This window comes from Rhyacophila brunnea, unplaced genomic scaffold, assembly GCF_057557595.1.
Source record: "Rhyacophila brunnea isolate RB1 unplaced genomic scaffold, BYU_Rbru_1.0 scaffold_10, whole genome shotgun sequence".
Taxonomy (NCBI): Eukaryota; Metazoa; Arthropoda; class Insecta; order Trichoptera; family Rhyacophilidae; genus Rhyacophila; species Rhyacophila brunnea.
The window spans coordinates 5,206,123-5,218,169 of record NW_028232752.1 but is presented as its reverse complement, the minus strand read 5'-3'; the positions used below and the strand labels follow the sequence as shown (position 1 = coordinate 5,218,169).

Here is a 12,047-nt window from a genome sequence, read left to right as displayed (position 1 = left end):
TATCAAAAAATTCTAAGTCTCTTAAATTTGATGTTGAAATGTGCCTTTTTTTGCAAAACAGCACTAAGGTAACGGTTGATTCTTTCCAAACTCGCCTAAGGAAATGCGCATGCGCAGTTGAACTCTTTTTGCGACGTTTGCGCTCCAAGCGGCCACAATCACAATATAATATACACGTCATATTAGAAATGTCAGACGCTACTGTTTTGGAGGGAGGCGAATTAAGTAAATTTAGATCTAATATTACATTAAAAGCCGGAGGAAAACGACGGAAAAAGAACATCGATGGTTGGGCTAAAAATAAACGCAAAAAAATATACAACAGTGGGCTTAATAAAGTGCCTAAGTTAATGTGCAATCACAACAAAGATACATCGGGATGCAAGGCCAAACAACACTTGACAAGAGTAGATATTGAACGTAAGTTTGTTTTGATTAATGAATATTACCTATTTTACTACATTGTATTATATTAAATAACCATGAATGTCTTAATATTAACCCTTGAAAGTGAACTATCTCGCCGGTTTTTGGAATAGATACTTGAAACGACTTTCATAGTATATTATTATTGTGCAGGCTACCAAGTTAAAACTATCTTCTCCCTTTGATTTCAGATTTTCATCAAACGCTTTACAATCTTACATCTAAAGTTGAGCAGGACACTTATCTTTTAAGCTATATGAGGCCACAAAACACGGTAACCTGTAAACCGAGGAAAGAAATTCCGAGAAACCGATCTAGGACCGATTATTTTATAAGAAAATGTGATGGCATTGAGGTAAGGGTATGTGCAGCATCATTTCAATCAATTTGCCAAATCGGTCGAAAACGACTTAATGCCATATCGAAACATTTCATGGAAACTGGTACAGTTAGACGAGAAAAAAGAGGTGGAGCTCGATTAAATCAGTGGGATATATTGAGCACCGAATCTATTAAGCAACATATCGCTGGTTTAAAGGTAAAACTCATTATGTTACATTTTGATGTTCTGAGATAATGAGGTTTGAACATATTTTTTGCAATTAAAAATCCAATTTCAAATTAACATTTTTTCTTCTTTTTGTATAAAATGTATAAAAAATCAGAGAATACATTGAAGGTAATCAGATTCTATAAAAAAATTAGGAACATTTAAAAAAATGAGTTTTTGTACATAATGAGTTTTTCCACACACATGATTGTTAGTAAAGTGATAGTATGTCAATACTTTGGCAAGGGTTTCGCAATGTTTTTTATTGTTTTGGATTCTTTTTTAGTAGGTATTTAAGACTACTACTAAGTACTAAAGAATAAAAATTATTTATTTTAACCAAAATAGGAATTAGTAACAATTCAAATTGAAAACAATTAAACATGCACTGAGATTAATAATAAGGACAAACCAATAATTATAATAAATTGAGGTAAGATAAACAGCTATAAAAAATATTCTTTATTCCTCAACAATGTCTTCCAAAACGTCTGGCTCTGGTAATGTATCTAATGTGTCGCGATCAATATGGATGGTAAATTTTCATACCAATATCTTAGCTCTTCCGGAATGTCACCGTTTTTACACAACTTCATAAGATCGTTTTTTTTCAAATTAGATATTGGTAATATGGATTGATATGCACCTACTAATTGTGGAATAACATTACTCCGTCTCCCTTTTCCCGTTGCATAAATTTTTCTGTAAGGTCCTGTATGGTTATACCGATATTGGATAATTCCAGGTAACTTTTTCTCATAACGTAGACATTTAATTTGGTGCCACATTACTAGCTCTACATTTTCATCTATGTTCCTATTGCTTATTAATTTCTTCGTCGTATTGGGTCTTCAATACCTACAATGTGCTACAACTCCAGAAGTTAGCGAAGGTAATACCATTTTCCTCGGCTTGTAAGATCAAGTCGAAGTTGAAGCTTACTAGACAAGCCTTGCATGAAAATAGGTGCTCCATGCTTTGCATTTCACCACACTCGCAGGTTTGGTCCTCAGAGAACCCCCACTTCACCATGTTATCTCGGGTGCGCCCTGCCATGGTTTTCAGTCTGTTTAGGGCTTTCTATGTTCAGTACCCAAGACTGGCTCCATGCGGGAGGTGCTCTGCTGGCTTTACCCAATCTTCGAAACCCTCAGAGGCTAGGTTAGCCGCCCATGCGGATAGTCTATTTTATTCGGGTGGGACGGTCAGACGTATAGTTGTCGCCATAAAGCCTTTTCTGTATTTTAGCCTTGTTTTGCACATTTGATACCCATGCATGACTTGTCGCGGACTCTCTCTTGGGCTGCCTTTTCAACTAGGGCTGCAGTTTGGAGTCGGATTAGAGGGAGGCTATTCCTGAAAGCACGTGAACTTTAATGACAGGCGTGGGTTTCAAGCACCCCGTCACGATCCGGCAGGTTTCGTTGAGCGCAGTCCACATGTCTCGTGTGCGCAGACATGTGCCACACCGGACAGGCATACTCGGCCACCGAGGTGCATAGTGCAAGGGCTGAGTGTATGTAGTTGAGCTCCCTACGTATTACTGCTTAGCTTTGTCATGATACTGTTCTTTGCTGGTGTCTTCATTTTAGTATTAATGCAGTGTTGTTTATAGGACAGCGTCCGATCTAAGGTGATTCCCAGGTATTTGTTGGCTGTTTGTGGGTTCTAAATGCACCCCATCCCAAACGACATCAAGCAATTTCCCTGCGTCCATGTTTTGGAGATGGAACGCTCCTACCCGTGATTTACCTAGATTTGGCTTCAGTTGATTGAGGTCGTAGTATGTCTTTAACTCACTTAATGTATCTTTAAGCTGTTTCTCAATCACTTCGAAGCTAATGCTTTGATATAACATGGCTAGATCATTTGCATAGAGGAAATGTTTTGTGTTGACTCCGATTGGCTGATCATTAGTATAAACGTTGAACAGTATGGGTGCCAAGACGGTACCTTGTGAAAGGCCGTTCCGTTGTTGTCTCCAACAGCTGCGTTTTCCGTCCAGTGTTACAAAGAATCTTCGGTTGGCCAGGAGCTTTTCAATCACTCCTGTTATTTTGAAATCATTCAGGAGGCTGTAAATGTAAAGTTTACTCAGCAGAATTCTATGGTTAACTGTATCTTACGCGGCTGTTAAGTCTACGAAGGGAAACTCTTAATGTGATCGATAACCAGTTTCATGTTTGCCTCACTAGCTTTATTGGCTGAACTTTTTGCCCCTTTACCTAATAATATTTTATTAGGTAAAGGTATAATATTAGTTTTAATACCTTTATCTACACGTGGACAGAAAGCGAGAGTGGCAGGGGGTCGAACCAAGTTACATCGGCAATGATTGATTTCCTCGAACACTTAGAATATAGATTCAGCGGACAAGAGAAAAAACTTAGATTATTTTCTGATGCATGTGCTGCACAGAATAAGAATTCCACGATGATTGCAGCTTTGCTCCACTACGTTCAACGTAGCAATGTATTTCATTTAATAGAGCATGTGTTCCCTATCAGAGGGCACAGTTATATGCCACCTGATCAGGTCTTCGGGAGGATGGAAAAATTATTCAGGAAACGGGAAACCATTATAGAGCCTAAAGAATACTACGAATTTTACTCTAAGATGTGTACTGTGAAAATCTTGGGTGTAGACTGGTACGTCAAGGACTACAAGGCGGTAGCGAAATCTGCCTTAAAAGTTAAACTGCCATTCAAAATGCAGGATCAACGGGTATTCACATTCACTAAAAATAAATACACAATTGGGGTTAAAAATGTGTATACTGGTGATAATTCAAATCACTCTATTTTAAAAAAAAATATAATCCTCATTAATATGTTCGAAAGACTTGCAGTGCTGCCGGAAATAAACAGTATCAGCACGGAAAAGAAGGCTGATGTTACAAAGCTCCTAAAACAATGCACACTCACTCCGAGTGCAAAAATGTTCTATGAAAATGCTTTGGCCTCGCCCTCACCAAGTGAAAATTTAGAAGTGCTCCAAGATCAGGTTTATGGCTCGGTGGAGAGCGAACCATTTTTGTAATTTTTTTCTGTGCTATATTAATTTTTTTAAATCCTGTTTATTTCAGAAATTTTGTTGTCTGAGTATCGATTTTTATAATAGTATATCCTTACTTATTATTATTTCTTATACGTATTCCTTGTTTTATCTCATGGTGTTTAACTATGAACATAGGTACTTACAGTGTTGTCTTATTATTTTTGTAATTTTCTTTCTAATATGTGTTTAGTTTTTTAAACCCTGTTTAAATATAAAAATGTGTTGGATTACCGATTTTCATTATAGCTTATCCTTTGCAATAAAGTGAAAGAAATTTTAATATTATTTTTATTAATTAATCATCCCAACAGACCTGTCCATGACCACATTCTATTACACAATCATAATTGTACACACAAAAGATACTCAACTTTACTTTCTTGTGTTCCAAACTGTCCTTAGTACAGACTTAGGGCCATTTTGAAAAAAAAGTCAGTTTTTGAATGAATTTTTTTGAAGTTTTACTATACTTTTTAATGTTATCTATATTTCATGTTTTTGAGTCTTTGAATTTTCTATGAAATTGCCAAACATTATAGTACCGAAAAATTAACCGGTTAGATGCCACGACCGTATATATACGGTCTACAATTCCGTGAGCGCAGTGCCGACCATAGCAAATGACCGTATATATACGGTCCACTTTGACACCTATTTTTACTATCCAATGACAATTATTTTAATAATTCAAACATATGGTATACACAGCAACATGTCTTGGAATCATGGTGTAATGTTTTCGTATTTGCACAACTTTTTTTTTGTTTTAAAATCAGTGTTTTAAAATAGCTTCATCTCGTTACCGATATGTGTCGCTCAGCAGGGTTGACACACACGTGTTGACAATATCAGTCAGTTGTCTCGTGATATTTGCATTGCTAACCAAACTTTGTTTCACGGGTGGAATACTGGAATATTGTGATTTTATAGTTTATTTCTTTTATGATAGTTTTATAATCGTGTGTAAGTTTTGTGACAACCCTGACGTTTTGTAAAATATTTGGTTTTGATTTTTTTAATAAATGGCGAAGCAGATGACAAATAGTGCATTTATTTGGTAAATGTATATGATATACTATTAATTTATCGCCAAAAAATATATATTTATTAGGTTTTATTTTTTAAAAGAAAATCGCGGCCCTTCATGCACGGCCATACTAAAACTCCCGGCATATAACCGGTTAAGAGGTAAATTGCAAATCACAAAAATATGATTATCTCAGAATCAGATTTTTAGACTTAGGCCGGTTTGGAATGTCACTCTTCAATTGTTCATTGAACAAATCTGAAATTTTTAATCCAGACAGGCTTTAACCACAGTACCTGCCATATAATAATATATGTATGTTGGTTTTCACCTAATATAGAAAAAAAAAATAGTTTTGAATCTTGACTTGACACAGCCATTACAAATTCCATTTCGTTCTGTTCCATAAATGTGTAAGAAAAGATTCTTTCCAAAAATAAGGATATCAGAGGACATTCTTAAATGCTTTCATTATGCAGTATCCAACCTTGATATTGCCCACCATTAATATCTCTGGTGAGAGAATGAAATAATTCTGCAACGCCGAACTACAGCCATCTGGTTGCTGCTATAGATGAATGATATTATTATGCACAAAAAAAACACGTTATTCATGATGTTGAAGCCAGTAAGTAGTCAGCTATAATAACGTGACGTTTATGGTTGTTACAAAGACATATCTCGATAGTGTGCTTTCACATCACAGTATTCCACTGAGGCACAGATATATTGTGCAACAATCAAGGAGTAATCAAAATTACGCAATGTTTTTACTAAATGTTGACTGGCACAAGAATTATGTTGCATGAACCTTTAATATAACTGACAATATTATGCAATCCAGGGAACGCATAATTAATGGGAACTGAAATACCTTACCTAATGGGTGTGGAGTAACAAGTAACCAATGTCGAGTGTGGAAGAATATGGGATAAACTTCAACATCTGTCAAAAGTATGTCATTCTAAGCTTGTTCTTAGTTGTGACAACTGCTCGGTTTATGCACTGACGCTAATTCAATATTGGTGTATTTGAAGGTTGCAACACACTATTAATTGCATGTCTATAATATGTGTTTCATTTTCATAGGACACATTGAAAACCCTGCTTCACAATGTAGTGTATTGGGGTATAGCCTATCTGAATTCTATTTATTAATCTATTCTGTAGTGCAATCGTGATTTTCATTAATTTCGTTTCTGAACATGGATGTGCCTACCGAATTAGGTCTTAAAATTAATTTATTATCTCAGGATTATTTTTATTACCATCATAAAATAAGTAATTTTTGACGTTTTAAAGAAAGTCTTGTCACAATTTTCAATGACTGGCCCATGAAATAGTGTACTTTATTACGATTTATTGAATATTTTTATATGCCAGGGACTCTGAAATCATTTTGAATTACGAAATTCGAATTAAAGGTATGGTTTTATATGAAAATAATGTTCAAGGGAGTTTTTTTTCGGGAAAATTTCGAATTATCAGTGTTCTTACTAACGAGGTTTTACTGTATATTGTACCAATTTAAATTTTGTTGAAATACAATTTATTGAATATCGCCGAATTTTTTAAGTATTACACAATTCAGTGCGAGATTCGAATGTGAAAGTACATCATTGACATTAGTATTTGCAACAAACATGAACCTCGCTTTAGTACAGATGTACCTGTCTACTTGTCAGTGCAAGTCTTAATTATGTGTATTTCTTCACATATTTCTTTCATCCGTGCGGCAGCGCTCAGTAGTCCCATCGTCAACACTCCGGCGGCACGAAATCGTCCTAGACGTCTTTGGTGAGTAACAAACATAGTGTCGGACATTGTGATACTAAATCTTATCAAAGTAATTAATTTTGAAATATTCATAAAAAAACATTTCAAAATTTTATTGTCCAATACCATGCATTAATATGTGTGAATAATGTTTTTCGTGATTTACTCTCGATAGGTCCTCGCAATGGATTTGATTCTTGGTGATTAAATGTAAAATATATGTATAGTATTGTTTCTTACCTTCAGTAAAATCTTTATTTATAAGTGCCCTACACGCCATCCTGTATTCCATTTGAAGACACTGGCTGAGATCCATCTGTGATCCTCTTTGCAAAGCACGGAGGGTAATTTTTAAACTTCCGGGTGACATTTTATTCATTGTCTAAAAGAGTAATAAGTATGTTAATTTAGGATAATAATAACTGAGTTAACAATACATTTATTTATATAATATATTAAACTTGAAATCTGTTCTATTTATATTGAAGCGAGCTTTACTAGTATGGTATTTAATGATAAAAAATAAATTATTATGTTCGCTCCTAATCGGACCATACGGGCCTCCATAGAGTGAAAGATATATTATTATAAATACTTTTTTCACGAGGAATATTTGTCGGCTATTTACCCAATCCATTTTGTCTGCACTGGATCAATTAATACACGTTGACAAAACAACATGCATTTTTGGACCACATAATAAAATGAAAATATTTGTCTTATATGTTTTTAGATACGAATTGAAAACACTTAAATGTAAATTATGAGTAAAATGTATTAAATTGCATCTTTTGTCTTATGTCATTAGATGCCCCTAATAGTATTTCCCCTTAGTGGCGGAGTACACTGCAAGAAGCCGTGTGATGTGCGCATGGCGCTTAAACAGAACTTGCTTTACGCTCTACGCTATGCTCTAAGTAAGTGTTTTTATGCCTCTCATAGGATGGCCACTCGCAGTGTGTTTAGTCGCTAACAATTAATTCATTATACCTTGTATGAAATCTACAATGCCAGTGATGGTTTCAAATTTGTACTGCTTAAAAAACAATGTCAGGTAAATGGTTTTTGAATCCTAAACTAAATTCAATTAAAAGTGCAAAAGAAAATGTCATTTGCTAAATGTGTAAATGAAACTGTTACAAAACACCCATTTCAAGGTTATTTTTTAATCATAAATATGCGAATAATAGGGTCATGTGTAAAAACATTTTTATCAAAAAATGATAATAGAAACTTAACCTTTGGATATAATAATAAATTAACTCAAACATGTTAGTGTATTCTGAGCAGAGATTATGTATAGGTAAATCGTTATACAGTGGCACTATGGGTACGGCAAATGCGGCTTGCAGTTGTAGTGGTATTGTTTGCTAGCATTGAAACAGGCATTGTCGCAAACATTTCAATACACGCGCGAATCGCCTATGGTGCTACTGTAGAATGATTTACCTATAACTAAAGGGAAATATTTTGTATGGCGTCACATCATGAATGATGATCCAATGCATAACTTCACATAAGCAAGGTTGCTCATACAAAATCATCTCAATTGCGACATGGTCATAAATCCAAACGACCTGTAATGCTTTAACTCTCTTGCACACACAGACGGGGCAATAATGTCATACAGCTAGCCGAAACGAATGACTGACCACGAAGAGTAACACCTGCGCATGAGTCGATGCAACATTTTGGTTATACCAAGGAATCACCTGCATATGTATAATTTAAAATCAATGAATCTTAAATGAATACCTTAATGGTTTTATTTGCCCATTCTGAGCCATCTTTTTCTAGCCTCTCGTATATCTCCTCAATGGATCCGGCGGCGAAACAGTATGTGATTTGTTTTAAATTTCCCTCGAGTGAAAATTCTCCCGATGGATCGTTGAATTTGTTTATGAGATTGTAAATCTCATCAGAATTTTGACACCGTGTTAACAAAGTCTGCAGCTCATCCAACCTGCTGCTTGGTATGTAATGTGTCGCTATTCTGGCTTTAAGAACATCTTTGCCTCTGAGTCTATGGCCTGTAACAAATGAAAGATGTTAGGTATTCACATCACTGGACATGCGAGAGTTTGCTATCATAAATATATATATATTATATTTAATAGTATGTATATTTTAACCAAAGAGCCAAGGAACTATGAACAACAGGTAAGCCCCCCCCCGTTTATTGGTAGCCTCGCAAGTGCGAATTTGTTATATCACGATCGATTTTTAATATTTACTTAATAAATGCAGACAGACCAAGGAGAGTAAACTATGTAGACCAAAGGCCTGAATAAAAATGAACCATAAGTGCGAGTGAGTAAGCATTTGGCACGCTTATATCTCCGCACTATGCGTTAAGAGTGAGATAGAATTTCTACGGCTGAATTAAATATTTTTTGTAAACGTCGCCGGTAAATATGGATTTGAATGATTACATTCATTTAAAAACTGCAAGCACGTTGATACACCCCTGTTACAAGCGGGCTTCTCCCGGTGTAAAATAATCATTTAGTAGTCATAAGTCGAAACGTAACCCTGACCTCTAGAAACGGCTTCATAAAACATCTAATCTGATTCCTTGCTCAACCACATAAGTATTTTTTATTCATAAGTAAAGGCCTTCGTCCGGTGTGTGAAAATCACATATTGGGCGGAGGTGTAATTAAGATAAATTTAATTTAATTTAAAAAGTGTAAATAATAAATTTTGCCGCGCATTGCGCAACGGTGAAATCATCGCGCGCCGGCGCCAGGGTCAGGCTCGTGATTCATCGAATCAAAGATCATGACGGACCTTCAAAACTGATTGTAAAAACAAAATATGTAAAAGACTACAAAATAACGTTGTCCAACTAAATATTAAAATATATAACGCTAAGACCCGCACAAGAAAGACTTAGTGTTTTATTTAACCTAATACATAAATATATCGTTCTTTTTTGTGAATCCGGGGTTCGATGGACACCTGAGCTAGCCGCTGGAACCCCGGACATCTCAACGTGTTGCTGAAATTTATTGTTTTTGTGTTAAATATAAAGTTAGTGGTGATTATTTTTAGTTATTTTAGTAGAACATAATATGGTTAAAAAATATGTTCATAGTTAAGTTGATAATAATAAAATCGAGGTTCTACTGTGCGTTATGTGTAAGAAACACCGCTTCATTTTGACGAACAATAGCCGCTCTCTATATATTATCACTCTAAGATGTAGACTCTTTTTTGTAATACGGAACAAAATGTACGTTATTTATTAAGTTTATTACTTTCACTTTATGTTTGATGTTTATTTTAGTTTAGTGCCCAAAATATAATTATTATTACCTGTGATCAACGATAGGTTTACCTGTACTGCTAAATATCAGAGCATATATGAGTATATTATTAATATTAGTGAATACAATGTTAAATAATATACCTGTTAAACCTAAATAAAGTCCCAAATTTGAAGTCAATCTTGGCAAAAAGAATGTTCCGCCAACGTCAGGAAACAGTCCAATCTGAGTTTCAGGCATAGCCACCATCGTTCTCTCCGTAGCTATCCTGTATTGGCCATGAACCGAGAGACCGACTCCTCCGCCCATTGTTATGCCGTCAATTAACGCAACATACGGGATGCTGAAATTTCCTATAAGTCTGTTAAGCATATACTCCGCACGGAAGAACTGTTGTCCCAGATGTGGAACGTTTTCTTTTTCTACGACGGCTCTCACGTCGCCTCCAGCGCAGAAGGCTTTATCTCCGGCTCCCTTTATTATGACTAGTGATTTTTGTGTCTCCCATTTCCTGAGAATCGGGTAGATTTCATTGACCATAGACAAGTCGAGAGCGTTCAAAGCTTTCAATCTATTCAGTGTGATTATTCCTGTTTTGTTTATGCTTTCAAAAATGACTGAATCTGTCGGTGACGACGACATTGTCCTTAAAGATAGTTTAACACTGTTTACAGCATATAGTCTTGATAAAATACTCTGAAATAGAAAAGAAATGTTATTAGACAAAAGTGACCCCCCATTGTGTTTTAAGCGGAAAAGTGTCCAACCAATGTGCACTACCAATATACTCACGTATGAGTGTGAAACATGGACTTTTAATGTAAGAGAAATCCAAAAATTACGAGTAGCACAACATGGCATGAAAAGGTGTGTTTAGGGCATAAAGCGTAAACCACAGAAGAAACCTATGGATAAGACGGCAGATGTGATATAGGTCGCCGAGCAGATGAAATGTCAGATATGTCACTCAGGAGTGGACAATCGCTTTATAAATGTAGTCATACAGTGGTACCCAAGCAGCACTAAGCGAACACAGGAACGTATTAAACTCTGCTGAATTGACAAGCTTGATTTTGTGCTTTTAACTAGTAAAAATAACGGCGGATTATAGTAGTTGTCAGATAATCGAGCGGCGGATTACTGAGAGTGTACTGTATAAGGTTATCTCTTGTAATCATGGTGACATTTTTAATCGATATACAAGTCTTTATTATATATTTCTAAATAATGGTGTTTCTAAGGTTTTATTTTTTCATACAAATTTGTGGCCCACCGGGTACCACCATTCTAATACCTCCCCGCATTAGGTACATGGTTAATACATGGGTTTCTGAAATTAATGGTGTTTTTCATTTTATAACTTTTGCGAATGGGACATGCAACTTTTGCAATTAAAGGTAAAATGTTTTAAATGGCAGCAAAAAAAATGTACATTAAAAATAAATACTTCTTAGGAAGACAAAGAAAATAATAAAATATGGGTAGGTACCTATTTAATACATAATTAGTTAAAATATGACATAAAAAGATTACTGGAAACACTAACCTAAGTGATAATAGGAATCATTGTGAGATAGTGATTGAATAAAATGAAAAAAACAACTAACTTATCGAACCAGAAATCAAATCATTTTGTAGATAGTCGCAGAAAATATGCTAATAAATTCGTGACGTCACAATCGGTAGTATTATTTACATAGGTACAATTAAATTTATACGTAAACAGGCGTGGAAACGACGTTGTAAATTAAAATGAAAGTGATATCAATAGAAAAATACAGTTTATACTTTACCATAATTGCACTTGAAATATTATACAGATTCTAGATAGTTATTGATATATTTTCGCGGTGCGGGCGTTCGGTCTCTCGCCAGTTTTGGAATGTAACAACTGATAAGACATCAACTCCGACCGGTTGTCAAAATACGCAAAAAGTTCTTC

At 35.2% G+C, this 12,047-nt stretch overlaps 1 protein-coding gene across 2 annotated transcripts in view; it reads right to left on the bottom strand.

Moving 5' to 3' along the window:
* Hibch (3-hydroxyisobutyryl-CoA hydrolase) overlaps positions 1 to 12,047 on the bottom strand; it is a 16,155-nt gene extending 4,108 nt beyond the window's left edge. For both annotated transcript variants that reach the window (XR_015070989.1, XM_085949966.1), the window contains exons 1-4: positions 11,899 to 12,047; positions 10,249 to 10,801; positions 8,592 to 8,866; positions 7,077 to 7,218 (exon numbers count right to left, since the gene is read on the bottom strand). Coding sequence is in view for 1 of the 2 variants with exons in the window: in XM_085949966.1 (XP_085806092.1) it covers positions 7,077 to 7,218; positions 8,592 to 8,866; positions 10,249 to 10,801; positions 11,899 to 11,901 (973 nt within the window). In the remaining variant the exon portion in view is untranslated. The remainder of the gene's footprint in view (positions 1 to 7,076; positions 7,219 to 8,591; positions 8,867 to 10,248; positions 10,802 to 11,898) is intronic.